Source organism: Gopherus evgoodei, chromosome 7 (assembly GCF_007399415.2).
Source record: "Gopherus evgoodei ecotype Sinaloan lineage chromosome 7, rGopEvg1_v1.p, whole genome shotgun sequence".
Taxonomy (NCBI): Eukaryota; Metazoa; Chordata; order Testudines; family Testudinidae; genus Gopherus; species Gopherus evgoodei.
The window spans coordinates 108,862,526-108,889,610 of NC_044328.1; the positions used below are offsets into that span (position 1 = coordinate 108,862,526).

A 27,085-nucleotide genomic window follows, 5' to 3' on the forward strand; every position below is an offset into this window, starting at 1 on the left:
CTGGTTGAATCCCAGCTGGGCAGGCATAACCTGCCCCGCCTATTAGGGGAAGGGCATGAGAGCGGGAAGAGGGTTCCTGGCAGCTGCTGAGGGCAGAAGTTCGCAGGGCTCGTCCCACTGGGGGAAGGTGAGCATGGCAGGGCAGAGAGAGGCCAGAGCCATCTGCTCATAGGGCTTGTTGGAGAGGCTCAACACATGGGCCTTTCACTGAAGCGGGACAGAAACAACAGGGCTCTGTTGTGCTATGGCACAGCCAGGTACGGGGCAGGGGTGGGGTGCTGTTCCCCTCATTCTGGTGAGTTCCTTCTCTGGGGGCTCACTCATCTGTGAGGAGACGCCTTGTCAGCCCTGTGCCATCATGCCAGGGGCCCCCTCGAGTTCTTATTGTGCCACGCTGTTGGCCACAATGGCCATGTGGCAGCAAGGTTCAAGTTAGGGGCATTGCCTTGGGCTAGTGCTTTGAGGGCTAGGAATGAGCCCACTTATCTGCCAAATCTGGCCATACTGCTCCCAGCTCTGCAGGGTTGGCCTCATGAAAGAATATGGTCGTATTGTGATCTCACATCACATGACTGGTGATCTCAAGTGATAGCCCAGTCATGTTGTGTGTAGCCTCCTCCGTCACGCCACGTAACGTGCTGTCATGCCAGACACACACGAGTCATGTTTGGGTGCCCATGATAAACCTGTAGGCTTTGAGCCCTTCTGGGATATTGAGACGGGCAGCGTTCCAGGGCTGGGGTTTGAGGGTGGTTGGGAGTCAGAATGATGTATCCCTACAGAGCCCACTGTCCTGTGATCCCCAGGGTATGTGTGGGCTCATGCCCACCATCCCAGAGGCTCCTGAGATTCATGCTTATTAGTGTCAGGGCACGGGGAGCTTGTGCCCTCTCAATTGCATGAGATTCTTCACAAAGAAAATTGCACCAATAAATCAACAGAGAAGCCTCTCCCCCAACATGCCAGGTAATCCCATAGTTCTCCGTAACAAGTCGGGCCATGTTCCACCAGAGACCCCACCAGCAGCCATGATCACGAGGCTCTGTTTGCCCAGCTGCTTGTCTGGAAAGAGACATGTCTGTAATCCAACCGGGGAAGAATAAATTCCTTTGAACAGCAGCTGTTGGAACTGGAGCCAGGGCCGGGAGGGCAGAGGAAGGGTAGAGCAAAGGTAGGCTGGGTCCTGTCCTGTCCTTCCTCTGCAGAGAGTAAGCACCAGGCCCAGCACTCTCTTCATTCCACATAGTTTAGATTCCTCCATGGGAATGCAGGGACTGTGGAGCCTCTGTGGAGGGCAGACTTGGCTCAGAGCTTCTCCCATAGTGGCTTGCAGGGAAAGTGGGGAGATCAGCAGCAGCTGTGCATGCATCAGTCAGTGCCAGCTGTGGTGTCCGGAGCCTGCTGAGGTGGTTACATGCTCGGAACATTCCTTGGGAGGCTCTACCTCCACTGCTCAGAGTGACCCCCTTAGAAAAGGCTCCCTCCTGGAAAACTTACCTTGCCTGCTGGCCCCAATATGATCCCAGAGACAGCATCTTCAGCTGGCATCTATCTCACATCCCCCTCCCAGCACTGAAGCCATGGTAGTTGGGGATCATTTGCTAGAGGTTGCTATCTCTAATCCTTGCCCTGGCTGCAAATCCAAGCCTCAGGCTGTTCTGAAGAGACAATAATTTTCTGCGCTTCAAAAGCCTGTGCACATGCAGCTGGCACAGCCTCCCCTGTTCGTTCAGTTGTTTGGGTGGGGTTTTGTGTTCATAGAAGCCAAGGATGAGTCAGGTAGGGGTGATTTGGCATTATATAGCTTCCCGCACCCAGCTCTGCCAGTGCTCCTCAGTGCTGACCCGCAGCCCTCTGCGATTCCAGTCCTGGGCTTCCCCAGCCCCTACTCTGCTGAAATACTGCAGTTCTGACCCAAAGCAATTTGAAGGCTGACTCACGCCAGCACCTGTGTCCAACAGTTGGGCACTTGTAGGGGACTCAGCTGCTTCTCAGTCTAATGTGGTCTGACAGATGGACAGATGTTGTTGCGGGGAGGGGGGCTCCCCTTTGGCTGTATCTGCACTAGCATTCCTCTGCGCTCTTCTCACCAGCGCTACCCTCAGTGCTGTGGAGGTGACCCCGCTGGCCAAACGCCTGTGCCCTGTCTGCTCAAGTGCTCTCTCCTAGCTGGCACTGGTAAGGCAGCTGCTAGTGTAGATGTGGCCTGGGAGAGAGTCCTAGTGAAGCACCCTCCCCTTTCCTCCCCACAGCCCTGGCTCTGCTCAGCATTGCTCTCCGGAGTGGGACGGGCCCTAACCATTCCATCCCTGCCACTTCAAAGCAGGGGAAATATGTGACTTGTGCCCCAGTGGGAGGGCTAGGGGAAGGGGCTGAGATGGCTCTTCACTCCCTGCCCTGCCCCCAAAGATATTCGCCTGTACCAGATCCCACAATAAGGACCCCTGTCTTAGAAATCTGAGAAGGGGAGGGGAAGCGAGGGGCTGAGCCTGACGGCTGCTGAGTGCCACAGGTCTCCTAGTGCCTCTTGAGGGTGGGCTAGAGATGGAATGTACATAGTGGGGGGGACTCCCCCTCCTCTCCCAAGTCCCTGTGCTCCAGTACACACAGAGGAAACCTGCAGTTGTCCCCTGTATTTCAACATCGCCCCCTCCTCCTAGACCCATCCCAGTGCTCCTCTTTTGGATGAGACATAAAGCCCAAGTCTTGCCCACTCTTTCCCATGGATATCCTGGCCAGATCCCAACGTGGTTAATTTCATTCTGTCTCCCGAAACCCCCCTGCAATTTCAGTTGGCTTTCTCCGTTTGCTTCCCTAAGCTGTTGCATGCAGTGCTACTGTGCCCTGTCAAACAGCTGGCATGTTCCACCCCAGAGGTGACTGTGTTTGTGGTGGGCCGGCCAGTTCCTATATGTAGTTTGCACTGTGTTGTGGCTCAGTCAGGATCAGAGGCGCAGACTCTATAAGAAATTATTCCCGTCAATAACCTTTCAAATCCTCTGAAGCCCTTACCCCCCTGCCTGCGAGGCACATGGTTTAGCAGTCCGCTGAGCTTGACTAGTGAACCCCTCCTGCTGTGGTATGAACGTTCAGCCTCTGTTCCTCCCCACCTGCTGGTCTCTGCTGCTCTGAGCCCTGCTGGGAAGCGGGGTAGCCACCACAGCAAAATTCTTCTGTTATTAATAGAAAAAAACCCAAATGACCGGAGCCTGAAGTGCAGAGTGTGGAGCATATGCCCCAGCCCCAACTCCAGGCTTGTCTTCTTCGCTCAGGAGAGCCTGGGCTTGTTGGCTTGGGTTTCCACTGCTTGCTGGCTCAGCTGTCCATCTGGGAGGTGTAGAAAGGGAAAGGCGCAGTTCCTTCTGCTGGGCAGTGCAGTATGTGTACATCTGTCCTGTGTGCCTTGATCCCGCTCAGCCCACCCGCCCGGCGTGCCAGCTTCTCCCTGTGCCACAACCCAGCTCCCTGGCTACAGCACTGGGCGAGCAGGGCAGAGCAAGCCCCATGCACCAATCCCAATTCCCTGGCAGAAGCGTGCGGGGGGAGTCAGGCAGAAGGGATAAGGAGGGGCCCTCATTTGCTCTCTCCCAAGGCCCCCACAAAACCCTAATCAGCGCCTGCTTGGGCCATCCAGTTAGTGAGGGCAAGGACTGACATCCTCTCTCGTCCTGGGGAGCAGGCAGTGACGGCAGTGCTGGGGATGGCGTTGGGGTTTGCCTCTGCTCTTAGGATAAGCAGAGGGTTGGTGTCTCTGGGCATCTCATTCCAACCTGTTTCACCGGCACTGACCGTCTCCCATAGCAGCCCTGCGTCTGGAGCTCTCGCCAGAGACTGCCTCTGCTCAGCCCCCCCACCTAGCCAGCCTGCCCTTTTGCCCTCCAGTAGCTTCCACAAAAAGCTCAGCATGGCAGGTGCTGTGAGTGCTAGGAGCTGGAAGGGAATCTGTGCCTCTGCATCCCCTCCAGCAGGTGTCAGGGCCAAACACAAACCAGGAGGGGGTGGGGGAGGGAAGGAGAGGGCCCTTTGAAATGCAGTTCCATAAATAAACCCCTCTTGCGTTGGCCCGTGGAACTGGAAAGGGTCCCCATGAAAAGGCTGCAAAGTGTGTTTCAGGCAGATAAATCCCTGCCTTTGAAGTATGGCAGCGGGCTAAAGCTCCCCACCTTGTAGCTGCTTCCAGCCACTAAGAATTAATCACAGCCACACACAGATAAGAGTACAAAGCAACACGAGTGCTGTGCCAGGGGGTGTAGGGACCAGCGGGGATCGTGCAGTGGATCTGGCGCGGGAAGGGCCTGCAGTGGGGAGACACAGACAAGGTGAGCCCAGGGGTGGGCGAGGGAGGGGATGGGGATGCTGAATTCAGGGAGGGAGGGACTTGGGGAAGTGGGAGGAGAGCCAGGGCAGAGACCAGGGAGAGGGAGGAGGTGTGACCCCTGTCTAAGGAGGCGGGGGGCACTGAGCGTCAGGTCCCCTTCCCCTGCCTCTTTTGTTCCCCTATTATGTTACTGTTCAATCATCGCCCTCTTTTGGGAGCCACCCCCATAATTCTCTGTCTTGATAGGATGCTACTCTGAGTGGGAAACATTGAGCCTCCCCTGCACTGCGGAGTGAGGTGGCGTTGTGTGGAGCTGGGCTGGGCTGGTGCTCAGGCAGAGCCGAGCTGCAGACTGGGGAGAACCAGGGGCATGTGGAGGGTGAAATTCAGCGATAACCATGGACTCCTTTCTGCAGTGCAGGTGCTGGGGTCCAGCTGTCCCTCCTAGCTGGAGTGCTTTCCAGTGCAAGTGCCAGATCGAAGTGCTTTCTGGGAGCCTAGACAGCTCCAGCACTGTGAGGGGAGAAAGAACCAGTTGGATCCATGCCAAGGGTGGGAGTGGCTGAGAATTGCTTCCATCTGGCTGTTGCTTGGGAACATATGTGTAATGAGTTGGTGCAGTTACCAAATGTTCCTTTTATGAGGCCTTTGGGGGTGAGGGGAGCTTGCCCTACTTCTCCTGCCCACACACACTTTGACCTGCAGGGAGAGAGGCTGCAATCTCCAGGGCTATCACCAGCATGAGATGCACCTTCTAAGCCTGGCCTACCCTGGGAAATACAGTGTTGGCAGGGACGGCCATGGTTACCATTGTGTCAGCTGGAGGGAACCCTGTGGACCTGAGAGTTAACTGTGCCCAGGTGACCTAATATTAAGCACAAGGCCTTGTCTACACACTGTTCAACCTTGTGTTAGCCGACATGTTCTAATCTAGTGTAACTTCCATCTGTGGACAAGGCCTAAGAACATGAGCCAAACTGGCCCTCCTGCCTGTGAGCTGTATCACATACTGCCTAATGACCTGTTTGGGTAGCCTTTGTGTTGTTCCTATAGGTACCCTACCTCCTTTTAGTTAGGAGAAGGCGAACTCTGGCTGTCTGGGTATGGCCAGCCCCAGCAAGTGTGAAGCACCAAGGAAATCCTCTGTCATGGATAAAATCAGAGAGTTAGTCCAACGTGTTGTGAACTCTCCCCAGGCAGCTGTGTGCTTTCCCAAACCCCATCCCCAACACATGGTGCACACTCCCTGAACTAATGTGTAAAGCCCTGTCCTCCTCCACAGTCTTCCTCCAGTCCTGCTTCTGCTGTGATGCTGCCAGCTGCTGACAGCGAGGGAGACGGCCACTGGGGGGTTGCAAAATATTGAAACCTTTTAATGGATTCACATGCACTGAGTTATGCTCACTGTTAGTGTCTGTGAAATATGTTCTCGTTGCTGTCCCCCAGCCCCTAATTGACATGCTCACCCACTGTATCTTGCCTCTTCATACTGTAAGTTCCTTATGGCAGAGACTGTTGACATGTGTCTGTATGATGCTTAATGCAGTGGGGCCCAGATCATGCCTGGAGCTTTTGGGTGCTCCAGTAATAGGAATTGTTATGCAGAAAAAAACTATGTTAAAAGAACATTAATATTCTAAGTCCAAACCCTAGAAAGTTAGGAAATGCCACAGTTAAATTGGACTGTGTAACCTTAACCCTTAATCATAAGTTAAGGTGGCCTGTGCAACCCCATGTATATCCATGATGATAACCATAGCTGATGTCACAGGGGGAAATCTGTGCCACATGTCCATGCATGATTCACAGTTCTTACAGGTAGCATCCATTGTTTACATGCTACGTTGAATGTCCTCAAGTAGCCTTCTTATGTGGGTTGGAGCATTCCAAGATCCATTGTCCCTTAAGTGTTTCTTGGTTAGGTACTTAATTTCAACATTCCTTTCTCCAGTAACTGACCAAATGCTCTACTAAGGTTTTTTAGAAATCAAGCCAGTACACAGCCAATATTCATAACATTCATAACTTTGAATACAAAAATGATAAATGCATACAAATAGGATTAATACATTCAGTAGATGATAACCTTTGAGATATGTTACATGGCATATGTAGCATCAAACGCATTCTAAGCAAATTTCCAAAAACCGTATGGGAGGTACCGTCACATACTCCTATGTCAGTTCAGGGGAAACGTCATTGGGTTAAGGCATATAGGAGTATTGGCTGCCTGGCAGGATCCAGAACAGTTAAAACCATGTGTCACAGGGGAGTTTCCCAGATGGGACTGTACAGTCCATCTACCTCTGATTCACATCCACATTCCCCTCCACAGACTGTTCATGTATTGGGGTCCCCAATGTCCAGGCTAAGTAGTACATGCTGGGAAGGCACATTCTGATGCCCTGAAATACCTGCGTCATGGTTCCCAGCATTAGTGTATCAATGCAGTGACTGTCCACTGAAGCATAGAGCTGAGAAGGTGGCTGGCCTAGCAATGTGCACTGCAGCCATGTCTCAGTCCTGTCCCTTTGCACACTGCGAGTGTTTCTGTCTGGGATCAGTCTTTTCCTAACAGCAGCACTTGTAGCTGCTCCATCCCCATAACTCGTTCTTCGATTGGGTTTGGGCACGTTCTGAACAGCTCCTTGATCCAGGGCACTCGTTAGGGTGGTTCGAGTGGAGCTGATGCAAAATCAAAGCAAGACAGGAACTGGAGTCTGTGGGGTGGTGCAAGGGTGGGGGGAGCCACCTAAACCTCAGCCAGAGGAATGGCTTTGTTTAGCTATAAGCCTCTGAGATAGGCCATGAACTAACTCTGTAGTCTTGCTGTGAATGGGGTTGGGTTGACTTGCCATCAACTGAGCTGACTTGCCATCAACCATTGACTACCTATGACCTGCCTCCCTATGCTGGGGTTAGTGTCAAGCTGAGGGGAGGCCATTCTTCCCCTGAGAAACTAGTCATCAATGACCTGTCCTGTCCTGTCATCAATGGCCTGGCTTGTCCTGTCACCTGAAGAATGACAATGACTTGTAATCACATGCAGAAGAGCTTTGTATAAACTCAGAAGCTTGTCTCTCTCGCCAACAGAAATTGGTCCAGTAACAGATGTTTTCTCCCTGACCTTCTCTCTCTTATAATCACGTAGCCACTTAGAAATGGAGGAATAGCTACAGCATGAGACCAAGGGTCCACTGAGTCCAGTATCACTTCTCCTACCACGGAATATCAGACCACTGCTCTCTTTAACGCAGGAATCCCACTTCCAGCTGGGGCTTATATGAGTTACTTCTGCGTGAAGTTGGAACCCCTGTAATGCATGTAATTGCCCTGTCTATGCAATATCATGTTGAGGGTTATGGAGAAGATTCTCCTTCAAATGTTCGGCATACACCATGGTACATGATATCTGGTTTCCCCTGGCAACTTGAGCTACAAATGTTGTCATTAGCAGTCCTGAAACTGTCCAGCCCTTTCACACCTCCTGCCAGTGTCTGACCCTGATCTCCACCTGAGGTGACTTGTGGAGGTCAGCTTAGCGCTGCCCTTGGGAAGGTGTATCTTTATCAAGGTGTGTCCTCTTTAGGTAAGTACCTGCCTCTGGCATGTTGGGCATGATTCTGGCTTAGCTGCAGCCTTTGCTGGCTAAGTCCTGCTGCTCTTTCGCTCCTCTGGAGTAGATGTCCCCCATTAATGCTGAGTTCAGTTTAAGAGGCAAAGAGCTGAGAAATAAGACAGAGTGCCAGGGAGCGAATGTGTGTGTAGGGAGACAAGAAAGCAGCAGGTTCTGCATATTGCACTTCAGGAATGTCACCCCCCCCCCTTAAGCTTCTCCTGGCCCATGCTTCGATGTAACCTTCCCAGACCCTGCTTCCTGTTACAGGGAGTCAGCTCTGCTTGCACCTGTCTCTGACACTTCTACCCAGAGATCAGGGGAGGAAGGACAGTCTTGTGGTTAAGGCACTATATCAGGCTCTGCCACGGACTCCGGAGTGTGACCCCTCTCTGCACTTCATTTTTCTCATCTGTAAAAGGGGGCTGGTGATACTCACGTATGACCTGCCAGGCATGGGTATTCTAAATGTAATTGATGTTTGTAAAGTGCTTTGAGATTCTTGGAGAGAGGGTGCTTTGGAAAGGCAAAGTATTATAACCTCCAAGCTGACTGCATGCAGTCCTTTTCTTGATCATCTTCAGGAGTTCTCCTCTCCCAGTGTACGTGTCTTGTGGCGAAGAGGACTCCCCTGCAACACAGAGAGAATACCCCTCTAGAATGTGCATCCCATGCTGTTGCACTGCTGTGGCCGTGTATCCCACTGCTGCGAAGCTGACCCAGCTCACTTGGTAGGGTCACGCTCTCAGCTTTTCAAGCAGTTTTTCAAGCATTCATTTTCAAGCAGTTTTTAAAACTTCTGATGAGGGGTTTTGCTGGGTGCTTCAGTGAGAACCTTATGGTCACACTTCTACAAGCCCCAGGCCTTGGTCTGCAAAAATGCAGCCCCTGTGACTGCAAAGGAAAATCCTCTGATTGCTGGCGTGGGAAGGGAGTTCGGCTCCTGACCAGCTATTTGCACATGCCACCATGGAGACACTTTCGCATTTGTATTACTTGCAAACCAACCTCAGGCCACTAGCTATTTTTTAGAGTTGGTCCCTTAAAAATCTCACCCTGTAATTTTCTTGTTCCAGTCTCCTCCCACGTTTGGGTCCTGCCCTCCAGAGATAGCAGCCCCGCTGCCATGGCAGCAGAGGTAACAGCTTGATCTAGTTCCTCTGGGATAACACTGTATCCAGCAGGGGAGCACTTGGGCGGCTGGTCTGTGTAAATTTGGACAGGGATGGTTCCAGGGAGCAGCATCCCTGCTGCTTCTGCCCAGACAACCAGCCCGTTTTACTGCAGGGAGAGAAAGGAGCTGGAAGAGCTCTGCTCCTGCACAAGATGGAAAGAGTTGGGTTGTACAGGGGAGGGGAGGGTAAGGAGTCTATTCAGATCAGAGAGACAGACCGCATCCATCCTGCGCCCTGGGATCTTGTGGATCTTGAGTACTTTGGGCCTTGTGGTTGTTGAGATGTTGTTCTGGAGTGCAGTGTGCCGGTCTCCTGGCTTCATCAATGTGACTCAGATGGCTTGGCTCACGTGGGGTCATCGGCCCATTTCCTCAGCTCCGCTTCTCACTTGAGATCGAGCAAAGTCAGAAACTTGAAATGAAACTGCAGAATTTTGCCTGGTTGGAGGCAGGGCACCACTGGAACTGCCCTTGTTTAGCTTAAGGGTTCCCACCTGGCCCCCTGAATCCACCCAGCTCTGCTCACATCCCTTGATTGCTTGAAAAGTTCATGCCTCTAAGCTAGGTGTTGGGGTTGCGGTGTTCCCTGGAGCAGTGGGGTTTGGCTGTGTTGTGCGTTTTGCCGAGTGAGTGGTCAGTGTTTGTTCAGCAGTGTCCATGCTACAGATGGCACTGTTGCAGTGATGTGGGGGCTCCGTGTCCTGCAGATGAAATGGTGCGGGTTTCCCAGGAGAGGTTTCCCAGAGGATTTCACACCTTGGATTGTCCCCTGGAGCCAGCTGGTGCAGCTCACCGAGAACAGGGGCCTACAGTCTTAAGGGTGTTCTAATGTTGAACCACACATTTGTTTGTGGCAAGGTGTTTTTGGGGATCCCCATATTTTCTCCCCATCGCCCAGCATGGCTCCCCAACCTGACCAGCACCCGCCCTTTTTGGGTCCCTCTGGCACTCCTTGTGTTGACGGTGGTGGGCAGAAGAGGCTGCACCTTTCTTAGGGACTTATCGCACTGCCCCTGCTGGCCTTACGGCAGAGAGACCCTCCCCATGTGGCTTCTCCATCTCAGCCTGCCCCTCAGGGACTCAGAGTCCCTTCCTCTCCTGGGGGGCCTCCTTCCAGCCTTCCTTTGCCTCTCTCCCTCCTTGATACAGCATGTTAAGGCTGCTGCTTGAAGCCAGCCTGTAACTCCTGGCTGAGGACTCAGCTTGGCTCACACAAGGCAAGCAGAATGAGGGCAAGAATTCTGAGTGAGAAATTAGCACGAGTAATTATTAGTATTGGGTAATTATCAGCATCAGGATGAGGAGAAAGGTTAATGGAGTTTTTTTTGGTAACGGTCTTTTCCCCTGGGTGAAGGAGAGCAGGGCAGGCAGGAAGAAACATGGTTCCTGGGGGGAGGGAGGGCTTTGCTATGATTAACCTGCATCCTCCTCCCCATCTCTCAAATATCCCCCACCCACTGGAAATGGGAGGTGGAAGCGGATTCCTCAGAGCTGCCTGTAGCAAAGTTCAATGGCTGTTGCCTTTCAGAGGGTGCATTCTGCATGTGACATCTTGGTTGTACCAGAGCTTCCCCATCCTACCAGCTGAAGGTTTGGAAAAGGCCCTCTATAGACTACAAGGTCCCATCACATCCATTCCCCCCCATGATGCCCAGGGCAGGTCAGGTACCCCCCAGTCTATTCTCCAGTCCAGTTTTAAATTCCCCCAAGTGTTAGTTCTCCTGCTCCTTCCCTGCAAGGAAACTCTGCCAGTCTAGCCCATCTCGCTGTGGGAGAGGTTTTCTCTCTCCACTTTTGGTCCTTCTCCCAGCCTGTTTCTGAATTAAAAATAAAAGTGAAGGGGCTGGACCATAATCCCATTGGGCACAATTCCTTCTGCGGGGGTGGGGGCCGTGAGGGGTTGGGGAGCTGGGGGGGTGAGGTGCACTGTAGAAGGCCTTCCCCGAAGGTGGGGGCTATGAGGGGTTGGGGAGCTGGGGGAGTGAGGTGCACTATAGAAAGCCTTCCCCGGGGGTGGGGGTGGTGAGGGTTTGGGGAGCTGGGGGGGGTGAGGTGCACCGTAGAAAGCCTTCCCCAGGGGGTGGAGGTGGTGAGGGTTTGGGGAGCTAAGGGGAGTGAGGTGCACCGTAGAAAGCCTTCCCCGGGGGTGGGGGCGGTGAGGGTTTGGGGAGCTGGGGGTGTGAGGTGCACTGTAGAAGGCCTTCCCTGGGGGTGGGGGCGGTGAGGGTTTGGGGAGGTGGGGGGGGTGAGGTGCACCGTAGAAAGCCTTCCCCAGGGGGTGGAGGTGGTGAGGGTTTGGGGAGCTAAGGGGAGTGAGGTGCACCGTAGAAAGCCTTCCCCGGGGGTGGGGGTGGTGAGGGTTTGGGGAGCTAAGGGGAGTGAGATGCACTGTAGAAAGCCTTCCCCGGGGGTGGGGGCGGTGAGGGTTTGGGGAGCTGGGGGTGTGAGGTGCACTGTAGAAGGCCTTCCCCGGGGGTGGGGGCGGTGAGGGTTTGGGGAGCTAAGGGGAGTGAGATGCACTGTAGAAAGCCTTCCCCAGGGAGTGGGGGTGGTGAGGGTTTGGGGAGCTAAGGGGAGTGAGGTGCACATAGAAAGCCTGCCCTGGGGGTGGGGGTGGTGAGGGTTTGGGCAGCTGGGTGGGGGGTGAGGTGCACTGTAGAAGGCCTTCCCCGAAGGTGGGGGTGGTGAGGGTTTGGGGAGCTAAGGGGGGTGAGGTGCACTGTAGAAAGCCTTCCCTGGGGGGTGGGGGCAGTGAGGTGTATTGTGGAAAGGTTCCCCCCACTCCTGGAACATTGCTCTCCCCAAGCCTTTCACTCCCTTCAATTTACCTACTATGAACTGTAAGTGAAACTTCAGACCCTTAAAAGCCCTCCCCCTTCCCCGCCCCACCTTAGGGCCCTTTGACAACCCAGTAGTAGTTTAATCCCCCCATCCCACTGCCTCCCAGCTTTCAGTTTTGTGCTCCCAGAACCCAAAGCTGCTGGATGTTGCCTTTGACACCGCCCGTCTTCTGCCTCTGGCCTCTCCTTTCGCAGAAGAGATGCCCAGATGCAAGAGAGTTGTGTCTCTCTGCCTGCCTGGCTGGCTGCGTTGATAAGGGTCATGTACTCCCTTCCAGTGTGTCCCACACCATTAGGGGCTCAGCTCCATCCCTCTTTGGGCTGGAGCAATGACTCCGAAGCTTTTCCTGAAGCCTTGCATTAGTTTGAAGTGCTTAACGTCTGTTATTTTTAATGTCTCTTTCTATTTCCCAGCACTGCACACTGCAATAATGTAATGGGGAAATTACCCTGCTAGTTAAAAATTACTGCCGGAGTGACAGCCACCCATAGATCTATTTTAAAACCAGGGTAAAACTATATTGATTTCTCGGCGCTGTGACTGTGGCCTGTAAAAGGGTTGGAAAGGAAGGTGAGTTTGTGACATTGCCACAGCCCGTGGGAGAGCCCATGCCGGGTTGCAGGGGAAAGGGAAGGAGATGCCCATGGCTTTGATGCTGTGTGTGGGGGCATGGGCAGGATACAGTCAGCCTCAGCTCTCTACTCAGGGTACCCCGCCTGTTAGGAGCCCAAGCACTGTGTGCGTCAGGAGTTTGGGGAGCTGGGACTCGCGCTCAGCCCCCATTGGGGCTGGTTGTTGTTTGTATTGTGGTAGTGCCTATGAGCCGTGGTTGCAAACCAGCACCCCGTTGTGCTAGGTGCTGTACACACACAGCCGCTGCCCCTGGACAGTGTTGGCTGTACTCCCTTCAGGTCAGGGTTGAGAAGCTTTTGGCTGGGCTTTCACCATTAGGCACAGACAGCGCTTACCCCTTGTGAAGCACTTTTCATTAGTGCACGGCCAGGCAGTGCCTGCTAAAATAGGGCAGGAGCATTATACCTTTTGCCGAGACTCGGGGAAGTGACTTGCAGAGGGTCTTGCCGGGAGCTAGGCTGGAAGCAGGAATAGAGAGCAGGTGCCCTGGCTCCTGGTGTGCTACTCTGTTCCCCACACAGCACTGTTGGGTGCTCTAGTGCTGAGTGCGCCTCGGAAGCTTTGCTCCTGTTTGGGATCTGAGGGAGGATCAAACCCAAGATCCCAAATCTGAGCAGGGGGTACCCAGAAAGGGGCAGAGGGGGAAGGGAACAGAGACGTCATTAACGGGAAGGGGGGCAGTCCTCCAAGGGGCGTAAAACGGAGAGTTGGTAATGGGTGGGGAGTGCCGGTAAGGGGGAGGGGAGCAGGGCCCATGTGGATGGCACAGCGGGGAGCACTGGTAATGGGGTGGGGAGTGCCGGTAAGGGGAAGGGGAGCAGGGCCCATGTGGATGGCACAGCGGCGAGCACTGGTAACGGGGTGGGGAGCGAGGAACACAGTGCTTGCAGCGGAAATCAGTGGCTACAGGCACACACTTCAGCTTCTGCCTGCGGCTCCCCAAGCAGCTGTCAGCTCCTCCATGCAGAGTTATACCCTGCCCATAGCCCCAGTGCCCCACACCCTGCGAGGAGGCAGCCCCTCTCCCCACCACGTGGAGCTCTCTGCTCTGTATAGTAGCTCAGGGGTGTCTCTCTTAATTAAATACATTTGTTTTGTAAAACTGACTAAAAATAATCCGGGGCTGGTGCATGCGGGATGCTGGTGATGAATCAAAGGCACCGCTCTAATTAAACAGGCCGCGGTTTGTTTGTGAGCTGCATATATTTCCATGCTAATCAGCCGCACACTGGGATCCTGCCTTCCGAGTCCCGCGTCCTTTGCCTGAGTGGGAACTATGCAAATGCTGGAGTCTGTTTATTGCAGCGAGGACTGCAAAGCTTTCAGCATGCTTTGGGGTGCTGGGTGGAGCAGGAGGGGGTTACTCTGCAGAGCTTGGGTGTGGGTTGGAGAAGCCAATTTCTGTTGTCCCTTTTCTGTTAACAGCTAGTGCATTGGATGTTTTGGGGCAGGGTTTGGGCTCAGAAGGCTCCGAGACCTCCTGCCTGGAACTCCCCATCTGTCCCAGCGGGAGCATGACTCCTGTTACTGGCCAGTGCTCTGTTTCCCATTTGCTAGTGGAGAAGGACCCTGCCTCTCTGCCTGAGCTCCAGGAGACTCACTGCTGCAAGGAACATGTCCATAAAGGCTCTGGCCTGTCCCGAGGCCGCTTTGATCATCTGAGTGCCAGATCCATGCAGAATGGCAGTCTCCCACTCCCAGGGGCCAGGGGCTCACTGTGAGTGAGTGACAGGGTCACCGGCACTGGCTTTGTTAGCAGGGCTGGAGGCTCTGGAGAACACCCCTTTCTCTGTGTGTCTGGATTCCTCCTGGGAAGGTGTGGGGCCTCCTGCTCCAGTTCTGAAATACCTTCTCTGCAGAGACTGCTGAAGGCCAGGGGCTGCTGGATTCTGCTAGGTTCCCAGGCTACGCCATTAGCTGAAAGTGGAAATGGCAAATTTTCCCAGTGGCTGGAGACAGGACACTGTGGCTATGGCTACACTCGAAACTTCAAAGCGCTGCTGTGGCAGCTCTTTGAAGTATGAGTGTGGTCGCAGCGCCAGCGCTGGGAAAGAGCTCACCCAGCGCTGCACATACTCCACCTCCTCATGGGGATTAGCTTGCAGTGCTGGGAGCCGCACTCCCAGCGCTGCGGCACTGTTAACACTGGCGCTTTACAGCGCTGTAACTTGCTGCGCTCAGGGGTGTGTTTTTTTCACAACCCTGAGCGAGAAAGTTGCGCTGTAAAGCGCCAGTGTAGCCAAGGCCTCTATGGGGAGGGCTCTGAGTTACTCCAGAGAATTATTTCCCGGGTGCCTAGCTGGTGGGTCTTGCCCACATGCTCATGGTCTAACTGATCACCATATTTGGGGTTGAAAAGGATTTTTCCCCTCAGGTCAGATTGGCAGAGACCTTGGCAGGAAGTGGGGGTTCGCCTTCCTTTGCAGCATGGGGAACAGGTCGCTAACTGTCTGAACTAGAGTAAATAGTGGAGTCTCTGTAACTTGCAGTCTTTAAACCATGATTTGAGGATGTCACTAACTCAGCCAGAGGTTCCGGGTCTATTACAGGAGTGGGTGGGTGAGGGGCTGTGGCCTGCAATGTGCAGGAGGTCAGACTAGATCATCACAATGGTCCCTTCTGACCTTAAAGTCTATGAGTGTGTTTGTTTGTTGCAAGCAAGGAGTGGCAATTGGGTTCATGGAATTAGCTCTGCTGAATTTAACCCCACCTAGTGGGGGACTGTCCCTGTGGTGCTTCTAATGTGGTTATTGCCAGTACAGTGAGAAAGCAAGGCATTTAGGGAGAGTTTTAATGTAAAGGGAGCTGTAAAGGGATTAAAGCATTTGCCAGGGCCCTGCACAGCTCGGGGAACAGAGGTGCTTTCTGAACCTCTGGGCTGACCCTGTCTTATCTCCGTTATACAGTGGGTCCCTAGACCTTCCTAGGCCCGACCCAGAAAAACGCCTTCAACCTTTGGGACCTTCCTTGAATATCACGGGAGACTGGCCTACGGAAGTGGTAGCCCTTTCTGGCTATTACTGGGTCAAATCCCCCTGCCTCTTGTCAGACACGGCTCAGTTCTGGGCTCTTCTGTACGAGGGGCACCACATCCCAGAGTAGGGAGGCACAAGGCCTTTTCTTCACAGCCCTGGGGACAGTGCCCTGGGAATTCTGGCCTCCTCCAGCTCAAAAGATATTGACAGACTGAAGGGAGCTCAGAGGAAAGCAGCAAAAATAACCAGGTGGCTGCAGGGCTTGGCTTCTGGGGAGGGATGAACAGAGCGAAGTCCACGTAGCCTGGCTGCATGACGATGAATGGGAAGGCAGTTCCTGCCTGTGGATCTCTGACAAGGGTAAATGCCAGGAGGGACTGGCTGCCTGAGACTAAGCCAGTGGGGTGGACCGAGGAGCAGTGGGATGAAAGTGAGCAAAGGGAAGAGTGGGATGAGTAAATGGCAGGGTTTCCTGATATTGTCCTAGAGCGACAGCCCCGTTGCTAGGAATGTTGACAACTGAACTCTGGGACTGGAGAACAGACTGAGGGCACAGTCTTGCCCTGGGTGGGCCTACTCCCTGCTCCCCCCCTTTGATTGTGTGCAGCCTGTGTAGGAGAAAGGAGGGGCCACGGGAAAGTAGTGCATTACATCTGCCAGATGGCAGAGAGGGTCTGGAGAGCTTTCTGAAGCCTGGACTGCTGCTCCAGTGCTTCCCTAAGGCAGCCAAAGCCCCTCCGAGGTCTGGAGCCTGAGGGCCTTTCTCACCAGGTTGATTTCTGCTGCCGTCTAATTTTCATGAAGTCAGCAATGGCTCTTGTCTCCGCTTGTGGTCCTGGCTGGAAACCACACAGGGTGGAGACGAGTGGAAGGTGACAAGGTGGAGTGTTGGGGGAGGGGAGATTGAGGCCCCCTGACTAGGGTCCATGCGTGATTGAAACCCCTCCGTGCGTACCTCATTGGTATGACTGCAGCGTTTCCCCTCCCTGCTTGGAGGACAGCGCTAACCTTCTCTCCTCTGGTCCACAGATCCTGGTGGACTTGTCCAGTCCCAGCGGGCGGTTGGCGCTGCAGTATGAGAACGTCGTGGCCCATGAGGGCAGCTCTATCCTGCGAGACCTGGTGCTCAGCCCGGACCGCCAGCACATCTATGCTATGACTGAGAAACAGGTAACTGTCCAGAAGGGAGAGGCAAGGCTCGCTCTGCTTCACCAGCAGGATCAGTGTGAAGTTGGCAGCTGAGGGGACCAGCCTGTGCTGCAGTCAGCAGCAGCCATCTCACTCCATCCTAAAGAGGCAGGGTCCCAGCCTGCTCCCATCACCGCAGTGCCCAGGCACCAAACACAGTAGTAAGCAGCATGATAGGGACAGAAGCCGCATTGCTCCTGCTCCCCCAATCACAGAGTGCCAGCACTGTCCCTCTCATCTTCCCGGAGCCTCTGACAGAGGCCTGAGACCCCCTCTGCATGGTCTTGCAATCTGATGGCACAAGCTCTAGACCAGGAGTGGGCAAACTTTTTGGCCCGAGGGCCATACTAGGGTTGCAAAACTGTATGGAGGGCCGGGTAGGGAAGGCTGTGCCTCCCCAAACAGCCCCCTCCCACTTCTGGTCCCCTGATTGCTCCCCTCAGAACCTCCAATCCAGCCAACCTTCCCTGCTCCTTGTCCCCTAGCTGCCCCCTCCCGGGACTCCTGTCCCTAGCCCCCCCTTCCCCAAAATCTCTTCCCCCAACCCCCTGCTCCGTCACCCAACCCCTATCCACACCCCCGCCTCCTGACAGGTCCCCCGGGACCCCACACCTATCCAACCCCCCTTGTTCTGTGTCCCCTGACCCCTATCCACACCCCCGCCTCCTGACAGGTCCCCCAGAACCCCACACCTCTCCAACCCCCCTTGTTCTGTGTCCCCTGATCCCTATCCACACCCCCACCCCCTGACGGCTCCCCCCACCGGACCCCATGCCTATACAGCACCCCTGTTCCCTGACTGCCCCCCAGGAACCTCTGACCCTTATCCAGCCCCCCTTCCGGCGGCCCCATTACCATGCCGCTCGGAGGAGTATATCTGGCAGCTGCGCCGACAGGCCGGATATAGACACGCTGCTGCTCTGCTCGGCAGGAGCGCACTGCTCCGCTGCCCCAGAGCGCTGCCCATGCGGGGGAGGGGCCGGGGGCTAGCCTCCCTGGCTGGGAGCTCAAGGGCCGGGCAGGCCGGTCCCGCAGGCTGGATGTGGCCCACGGGCTGTAGTTTGCCCACCTCTGCTCTAGACACTCATGCTGGGCTTTGCAGAGGAGCCTGGTGGGGGGATGAAGGGATGCAGTGCCCTGCTCCATTTGGGTTCAGTGGGCACTGAGAACCCAATTCTCTTTCGCTCCTTTGGAAATCCCAGCTTGAATGCTGACTAAAGGCTTCCTTTGAGGGTCATTCTGCTCCTTGGTCCACCATAAGGGGGTGTGAAGCTATGTGTGATCTTCCCTTCTGCTATGTCCTGGGGCTCAGTCGCTCCCCCTAGCCAGTGCACCAGCCAGCGGAATGCGATGGGTTCTGGCTCTTCTGCACTGGTTGCTGCTGGGTCGGCCCCACTGGGCAGCAGGCAGTTATCTCTTCTGGTCTGCTGGAAGAAGTAGGGACAGACAGTCCAGCTGAGCTGACCAAATACATGGTTCAGGGGATACTCGCCACCCCATCCTCCTTCACTGCAGGCAGGCTTGCTGGAGATGTAGTGTTCTTGCCCTGGGAGGGCTTGTGTAGGGTCTGTACCTATTTTCCCAAAACAGCCATGTCTGGCGTCCCATGACAGCGTGGCTGTCCCTTGGTGAGTTGTGAGCACTCTTCCCCCTTGCAGTGTGCTTACCCGTGCTGTGCCTCGCTCAGAGTGCCGCTGGAGCAGGGGCACGGGATGAACCAAGGGGGCAGTGGGCCTCTTGCCCCCCTGAGATGGACTCCTGCCGGAGCTGCGTCGTGGCCCAGCTTTCCCAATGTGGCAGGGTGGGCAGCGTGGGTGAGCTGTGGCAGGTGTGTCTCAGTCTGTGCATGTGTCTGAAACCACAGCTGAACTAGAATCATAATACATCTCCAGGTCCATTGTCCCAGATGGGGGATGTGAAAATGGGGCCTTTGATTGATCCAGAAATCCCATGGAGACGAACCAGCCTATGTCCTCCTCCTCCTGCCAGCCCCTGTTTCCGGTTTACAATCTGCCAGAGGAGACCTGGGGCTCTCTGGGTGACTTGCCGACTGGGAGTCTGTTGGCCGAATCCCCCAACCCCGGTGTCTCAAAGGTGCCTCTCAGCACCGAGCCTCTGACTATTCCCAGCTCTTCCATTTCCTCCTCTCCCTGTCTGCTGGGTAACAGCAGCAGGATTGAAAATGGGCCGTAACTCTTTCTTAGTGGAGCAGCCTCTCCCCTTGGCCCTGCGTTCCCAGGTCTGGGCTGTCCCCTCCTGACAGACATGCGTTGGGGCAGCTGGAAATTGTGGCATTGCTGAAGTGACAGCAGGAGATGGTCTTCAGCTCCAAGGCAGAAGCTGAAAGAGAGACCATGTTCCTGAGTCTGCAGGCCATGCGTGGAGATTTCACTCCCTATGTAAGTCCCTGCTTCCCCTTGTTCTGCACTCCCAACCCCATCCTAATGCCCTAAGATGTGGCCACCTGGAGAGCGAGGAGTGATGACCAGAAGGGATGGTCTGATGCAGAATTGTTGGTGGAATTGTCTGGCCTGGATTATGCAGACGGTCTGATTGGATTGTCAGGCCCCAAGAGAACGTTAGGACCATCTATGGATGCTCCAGGGCACAGAGGGTTCCCTGCTCCCCAGGAGATCGGAGGGCTTGAAGTTGTATATGTGGGGATCCCATGGGGAAAGGCTGGGGATTGTGGGGCTAGGGGAAGGACCCTAAAGGAAAGGATGGGGGGAAATCTGAGAAGCTTTTCTTGGCTGCTGCCTCCCTGTCATTGCCCCGTTGCAGTTCTAAGGCCTGTCTACCACAGAATCCCCTTGGTGGGATATTTGAGGGGCAGCTGGACAGACGAGGGCTTTGCTCAGTGAATCCCAACAGGATGGGATGTATTGCTGAGTTGAAGTGTTTTTCACAGCGAGGATAGCAGGACATAAACCTTATTGTGTTGGGTGCTGTACAGACAGATTGGAAGTGGGTATTATAACATTTGCTTTTGCAGCTTCTGTCTCTTTGCTGATGAAGCAAAGAACTCTCTTCCTTTCTGAAACCTCCCACCCCCGTCCCCTCCTTTCCTCAATAAAAAGAGCTCCCTTCCATCGCAGCCTGGTGTTAGCGGGGTGTTGCGGGAAAGTAATTAAATGAACAGTTGTAACAGAGCTCGGAGGGCCAGAGAAACGAGGAGATTTTAATCAAATATGGAGGAGCAATTAAAAAAGAGCTTGTAACCCTTTAAGGCCAACTCCTGCTGTCACATATCGAAAAGTGCTGGGGTCTGGCTAGCATCTGAAATGGGCATAGAGGGCTGTAAAATGATAGCCTGTTTTCCTAAACTCTGGAGAGTCCAGTTCATTGTGCTCTACAGAGTTGGCTAGATCGCCAGGCCACGCAGCCGTTCACCTTTCTGTGTGCCAGAAACTGCCTTTGATTCCAGTACTTGGGCCGTCTTGGCAATGAGCTTGGTGGGGTCTCAGTCTGGTCCCTGCTTGTGTGTCACAATCCTGGCATGACATCCGTTATATTCTGGAATAGCCTCATTCAGGGGAGGCCCTTCTGTGGGGGGAGGGTTGCTGAAGTTCAGTGTTGAGGGGCATCTCTGGAGGACAGGGGCCCAGGACTGGAGTAGCAGTGGTGGGCTGCTGGTCAGGATTGAGGAGTGTCTGTAGAGTCGTGTAGGAGCTCAGGGTTAGAGTAGCAGGAGGAGCTGTGGGTCAGAGTGGAGGGGGATTGGCAGAGTTGTAGGAGGAGGGCAGGGCTGATAGTGGGGTGAGGGGGGAGTAAAGGTCAAGGTTGAGCGGCATAAGTCTTTGCTAGGTGTTTGTGAAATGTTGGACACAGCCCTGTGTCCCTTTCCATGAAAGCCGGAGAGCACTAGAGAGGCTGTGTCTGTGCTGGGTACATTGGCTCTCTCAGGTCCCTCGTGAGCTGTTTTTTCTCTCTCAAGGTTCAATAATTCTTGATGGAAATAATGTAGCTTTTCTTAGTGCTTTTGCCTCTGGATTGAAATGAACTCGGTGTTCCATTGGCTGCTGGGAACAGATACAGAGCAGCCTCGCCTGCCCTCCCTCTCACCATTGAGCGTCCTAAGGAGCTAAGTGTTGTGTGGGGCCCGATGGGGCAAGCAAAGGTGTCCTCACATGGTCCAGGAGTTTCCAGCCTCTCTTCCCCTTCTTAGCTACCTGCATGGGAGCTCAGACTGGTCCCCACAGGAGACTTGTACATTAGGTGTAGAAGGTTGTAGGGCTCTTTTCAACCATATCAGGTGACCTACAGGCCGTTGAGGACCAGGTTAGGCTAGTAAGGGGGGAATGTCCTACCGACCCTGCTCCTTTTAAAATCTCCGCTCTCCCCTGCAGCTGCAGGGTTGGCACCTGGCCTTTGTCCATCAGAGGCTGTAAGCATGTTAGCCCGTCACAGCTGATACTTACAGAATGCTGCTGCTGCTGCTCTTTGGAACATCACTGATGGCCACAGCAAGGAAGGCCATGGCTACACTAGGAGTGCTGTACAGGTATAGGGATATCAATGTACCATACCAGCAAAGCGCTGCTAGTGTAGCTGAAGCTATGCCAGCAAAGTTGCGTTTTGTACCAGTCTAGCGAAAGTCCCCCGCATGAGCAAAATGAGCTATATGGGTGAAAGTGCTGCTTGGCTGTATACCTGCGTCTTCACTAGGGCCTCTGCCTGTCAGGGGTCCCACCTCTTCACACCTCTGACTGTCTGAGTGATGCCAGCAGAAGTCTGTAATGGAGACCTGTTCTGACTGTTGTTCCAGCCTCAGGATTTTGCTCTGGAGTGATGCGGAGGGAGAAGGGTCCTAGGGAGGTGGTGGAATCCCCATCATTGGAGGTTTTTGAGAACAGGCTGGACAAACATCTGTCAGGGATGGTCTAGATTTACTTGGTCCTGTCTCAATGCAAGGGGCTGGATTGATGACTTCTTGAGCTCGCTTCCAGCCCTACTTTTCTATGTTTTGATAATAAGATAATAAGTGAAAGACAGGGACATCCAGCTTGGGAAGAAGCCATGGGAATTTTCCCAGGGTTGTGCATTTGTGGTCCATGTGCCCCTGTGCTTGGGATACACCCCTGATGCCCCCGTATTGGTGTTTGTGGTCATGTGTATATGGGCTTTGTGAGGAACAAGAAGGGAGCTATTTATAGGGTTGAAATAACCTGCAGTCTAGTGGATTTATGGGACTGCTATTCCTGGAGACCAGATTTCACCTTATTGACCCCCAAAGTGTTCCCTGTGGGCATTAAGCACGAATAAATGCTCACCCAGGTCCTGCTGCTCTTTGCCTGAGACTGAGGGGAGGGCACCGTTGCCTCTCTGGTCTCAGCACTTGTAAAAATCAGGTGTCTATACGTCGCCCCTTGATCCTAAATCTAGCCGCTTATCTCTGAAAGCCCTGCCCTAGGTATAGCCTCTGCCAGCCTAGGCTCAAGTCATGAGGCAAGCTGTAGTGTTAACAGGCCCTCTGGGCCTTTATTAGGAGAGCCGCCTCTGTTCAGCAACTGGCCCCATGCACAGTTGCTGACTCTCTAACAGACACTCCCACATATGGGCAGGAGACACTTGTAGCCCCCCCAGGGAACTCCGAGGGCATCCTTCACCCCGGGTAGCCGGGGTAGGGGGCTGCGAGGCGCCATGCTGCCTGCGTGCCCCAAGCTGTGGGACTCTGGTTATGGTGGAGTCAGCAAGGGCACCTGCTCACGTCATGTGCTCACTGCGGCCGTCCTGATGGGAGAGGGAGGTTCTGTGTCCCTGACCAGCCACAATAGCTTGTACAGGGGTCGAAACTGGGCTCCTAGCCCCATCACTGGATTCATAGGCAGTGAGCTGGCTCTGGGGAGCACAGAATGAGATGAAAGCACAGGAGAAGAGTGTCTGCCTGCTGCCCCACTGCTCCCCCCTAGCCTCAAAGAAACCCTCAGGGCACCTCAGGTCTTTAGCTCTGGGCTTGAAACAAACCTGGGGCGTGCCCCTATATTTTGTTAATCCCTTCATGTCCAAAGGTGGGGCTTTTAACACAGTGTAGAGTTAACTGGGGATGGGATCCAGCACCATAAGGAGACTGTACCCTACAGTTTTCCCTTAATCATGGGCCTGAGCCACTATAGTAGTGTGATCCACCTTCCCTTCTTCCCTCCCTCGCTGTCACTCATTCCTGCCTCCTTCCTCCTCTCCCTGTCCCACTCCCCTCCCGCTCCCCGTTACCCATTCCATCTACCTTGCAGGATCCCTTCATCTCCCCCATTCTCTTCCATCCCCACTCTCTCCATACACTGGTTCCATCTGCCCCCGATGCTGCTCCCACTCCGCCAAGGCTGGGCCCCTTTCCTGGTGTGTGTTGTTGGGCTCCCCAAGAGGTGGGTGGGTAGGTACAGGCTGGCCTGGGGCTTTCTGATGGGCATGTTCACAATCTGTCTGTCTCGTTCTCTCCCCCAGGTGACACGAGTGCCCGTGGAGAGCTGTGAGCAATACAAGAGCTGTGCGTTGTGCCTGGGATCCAAGGACCCCCACTGTGGCTGGTGTGTCCTTCATAACGTGTGAGTATGGCGGGCTCGTGCTGTGTGTCTGTGCCAGCCCTGCACAGCTGCCCTCTTTCCCCGGTCACGTGCAGGGCTGCCCAGGACAAACACTCACTGCTGCCCCCTGAGCCAGGGCACCGCTGGGTCTCCCAGGACCAGCAAGGACATGAATCCCCACCCCACCCCAACACAACATAACAGATCCCTGTTTCGCTGGGGGTTGAGCATGCTGTTGGATTTTTATTGTATGCCTTTTGTCTGTATGGGTTTGTACTGCCGCCCATCATCGTGGTATCTGAGTGCCTTGCACATTAAACAGATTGGGTGCCAGTCTGTTGCTCCTACAGGGACTGATGATAGGCCTTGCTGGAGCCAAGCGCAATCCAGGCAGGTGCTGTGCCAGTGCCCATTGCTCCTCACCTGTCTTACTATCCTTGTCCTGGGCACTGTCCAGCCTTTTCCCCCTCCCCATTCCTGTCCTGGGCCCCTCATGCAGCTCAGCCAGGGCCTCTCAGTGCTGACCTGCAGCCCCCCACTGTTCCCTCTCGAGTCCTCACCAGAGATGCTGGCCGATTAGCCTTGCTTGGGTGGCTTCTCAAGGTGCTCTTGCTGAGATCTGTGGTACATGCTCAGCCCCTACCAGACCCCAGCGAAAGGAAGAATAGTCCATCTCAGCGGGTGTGACCCTCAGCTTCCTCCGCTGTGGGTGATTTTGCCACTCACTGACTCTGTGGAGCGTATGGGTGCAGATGAGAGCCCTTCAGAGAGAGGCACTGGCTGAGGGGTTGGTTCCCTGCCAGTTTCCAGCTGGTGGCACACCAGCCTGGGAGATAAGGGCCCGTCTGCCTGGTTTGTGCTGTCTCTCTCTGGCTCCTCCGGCTGTGCTGTGTCCCCTGGAATGAAGTGGTGCTGCGAGGGTGATTGATGGCAGCCCGCACCGAGTCGCCAGCCATCTAGCACGCGGAGGATTCTGAGTGTCAGATCTGCCGGGTGGGTAAGGATTAGACATGAAGCTTCCCTCCCTGATGGGCAGGAGCTTCCCATCCCCCTGCAGCACACATTAATGCAGGTCACATGGCAATGGAGAAGCTCTCCCCTGCTCCCCTTGCTCAACTGTTCTCCAGCCCTTCTGGGCTTGGCAGCTGCTGGGGCATGCAGGGTGCTGCAGTGTCAGAGTCTGGATCGCCCCATTAGCCCTGTGGAGTCCAGGAGATTTCATCCCTGTGGTGACTTTCCCCTTCGTGACCAGACGTGGTTTGACGGTGGTTCGGAGCCTGCTGTGAAATGAGTTGCTGGGGCTCAGCCCAGTCCTGAGCAGACCGGTGCCCACAGCACAGAGCTCCCACCACGACAGGCACTAAGTACCCACCTTGTGAACAGCCTTAGCAGAGCGGGCACGGATTGAGAGCCTTGGAGTCACTCTGCAGCATGGATGGCAGAGAGCATGGGGAGAGCGAGTCCTGACACTGATCCTGGCCTCAGTCTCCTACACTGCCTCCAGCAACACCTGCTCCTAGGAAATGCACAGTGGGGCTAAGCCTGTAGTGGGCGACAGACTCAGGGAGCTAATAGGAGCTGCCCATCTCTTCATGCTGTGATGTTTACACCAGTTTCTCTCACACTCATGCAAACGTACTCGATTTCACTGTGCCATCTAGGCCAGAAGTGCTGGAGCTAAACTCTCTGTTACTCAGGAGGCCTGTGGAAAGCAGGACCTTTACCTCTCAGAGGCCCTGTTCCTCAGCTCCCCGCTGGCAACACGAAGCCAGTGTCGGTGGCCAAGGCAGCCGGCTGTGCTGTTGCACGTCGTGTGATGGTGCAGCTTGGGGAGAGGCAGTGGGCACAGTCAGACTTGCACAGAGCCAAGACCCTGTTGTGTGCCAGCACCCTTAGCAGTGAAAGTGGGCTGCAAGTGCAGACAGTGGGTGAGAGATGCAATAGAATAATCTGCCTTTTGCACTGTTGCGCCTCTCACCTCGTGTGCACAGCGCAGCCAAAATGCAGAGCCTCAGGCATGGAGGGCAGCAGTCAGTGCCCCGTGGACAAAGCCCTGCGCTTTCTCAGGGCGCCCGTGGATCTTTAATGTCCATGCCGAGCAGGCAGGAGCTCAGTGTCTCCACTCTGCAGGATCCACATGCAGTAACCTGCATAGAACCAAGCTCTGAAGGGCAAAAGGCTGAGCTGAGCCTGTTGGGATTTGTCCCAGTGGCTGTGAGGGGAGCTGAGGCATTACACACCTGAGCCATAGTATGGTGAGCCGTCCCCTCAAGCTTCCAGCCAAGCTGTAGTGGGCCTGTGGAGGGAGGGGTAGGCAAGAAGCAGAGGGAAATTGGGGAGGAGAGACCCAAACATGGGGTGTGGGGCAGTCTGAGGGAATTTCTGCTGAATGGAGCTAGTGAACTCCTGGCCGGGGGCCTCACCCGAACCTTCCTTTTCCAGACTTGCTGGGCCTCATGCTGTCCAAGGGGCAAAAACTGATGCCTCTCTCCCTATCCCCAGGGTAGATTTCAGGTCAGACCCAATGAACCGGGCAATAGCTCCCTCAGCAGCGGGACATCCCGCTGTGGTGCACATGTGGTCAGCCACAGACACCTGCGGTTAGCAGTGATGCCGGCACAGCTGCTTGGACGGAGAGGCTAAACCGCAGGGGCCCTGACTCTCTCCTCGCTCCCCACCTGTGTCTGACAGGAATGAAAGTCATAGTGTTTCAGAGGCAAATCGCAGGCAGGCAGTCATGCCTCACCCGTACTTACTGCAGGGAGGGGGCAGTGCTAATGGGCTGTAATTTGCTCTGGACAGCTGGGTGGGAAGGCCTTTAACCTGGCAGCCAGGATCCCACAGCTCAGCTCCATATGCAGGAGGGATGGGAGAGTGGCTTGAAAGGTAGAAAAACCAACACAAAGTTGGGGATTTTCTTTTGGGGGTTGGAATTGAAAATCACCTTGGAAGCGTGTCTCTCCCTGGCAAAGCTCTGCCTCTCTAGCCATGCAGAGTGTTTAATTAAACTCTGAGCTGCTGTCTCCCTCCATGATCCCTCCGAGAGAGGTGTGTGTGTGTGGGGGGGGGGGGGGTTGAGGGGGGTTGGGACAGAGTGTATTTTGGGGTCTTCGAGGTACGGTGTGGCACTGGCATCTGCTCAGGGGATAAATCACCCAGACCACAGCCAGGACTTGACATGCGTCCAGGCATCTCTCTTGTTTTTTGCCCTCCACTTAATTAAACTTTTCCCATAATGCAATAATGTTGTTGAAGATAAAGGGAAGTTCTTTGAACTCATTAAGGGGAAGCAGTGCGTCTGGAAGGGGCTGCAGAGTGGGGGAATGGCTCCCATGCCATGAGGGCTGGTAATTCCAGAACTGCTTTCTGAGAGATCTGGTGATGTACGGGAGGAGAAGAAGCACTTAGAGCGTAGAGGAAAGACGGGGGAGCTTCAGCATGTTCTGGAGGAGCTGGTTGATACTGGTGCAAGAGAAGGGAAGGGACTAAGTTAGTGCACTATCCTCTGAAGACCTGAGTCCATAGCAGAGTTTAGAGTACAAGTGGAAAATAATTTCTCACGCCACCCCAGGCCACCGCACAATTAGACGAGAGCACCATCAGAAGAGCTGGGAGAGGGGGTTAGAATATCCAGGGGCATGCTGTAGTGCTGGAGTAGGGTGTGTCGGCAGAGTTGTGTGGCATACCCAGGCTGGAGTAGCTGGTTGGGGTGCCTTGGGAGAGAGCCGTGGGAGGTACCCAGGGTTAGAGTAGCCTGGTGGATGTGATACATCCTCTCCAAACACCTGCTCTGGGATTGGCTGTAGTTGTTCAGGGATT

The 27,085-nt window shown here is 54.6% G+C and overlaps 1 protein-coding gene across 5 annotated transcripts in view; it reads left to right on the top strand.

The window, feature by feature from the left end:
• Positions 1-27,085, top strand: part of PLXNA1 (plexin A1) — a 401,191-nt gene that overhangs the window by 234,707 nt on the left and 139,399 nt on the right. For all 5 annotated transcript variants that reach the window (XM_030568426.1, XM_030568425.1, XM_030568430.1 and 2 more), the window contains 2 exons: positions 16,587-16,727; positions 23,187-23,287. In XM_030568426.1, coding sequence (XP_030424286.1) covers positions 16,587-16,727; positions 23,187-23,287 — 242 coding nt within the window. The remainder of the gene's footprint in view (positions 1-16,586; positions 16,728-23,186; positions 23,288-27,085) is intronic.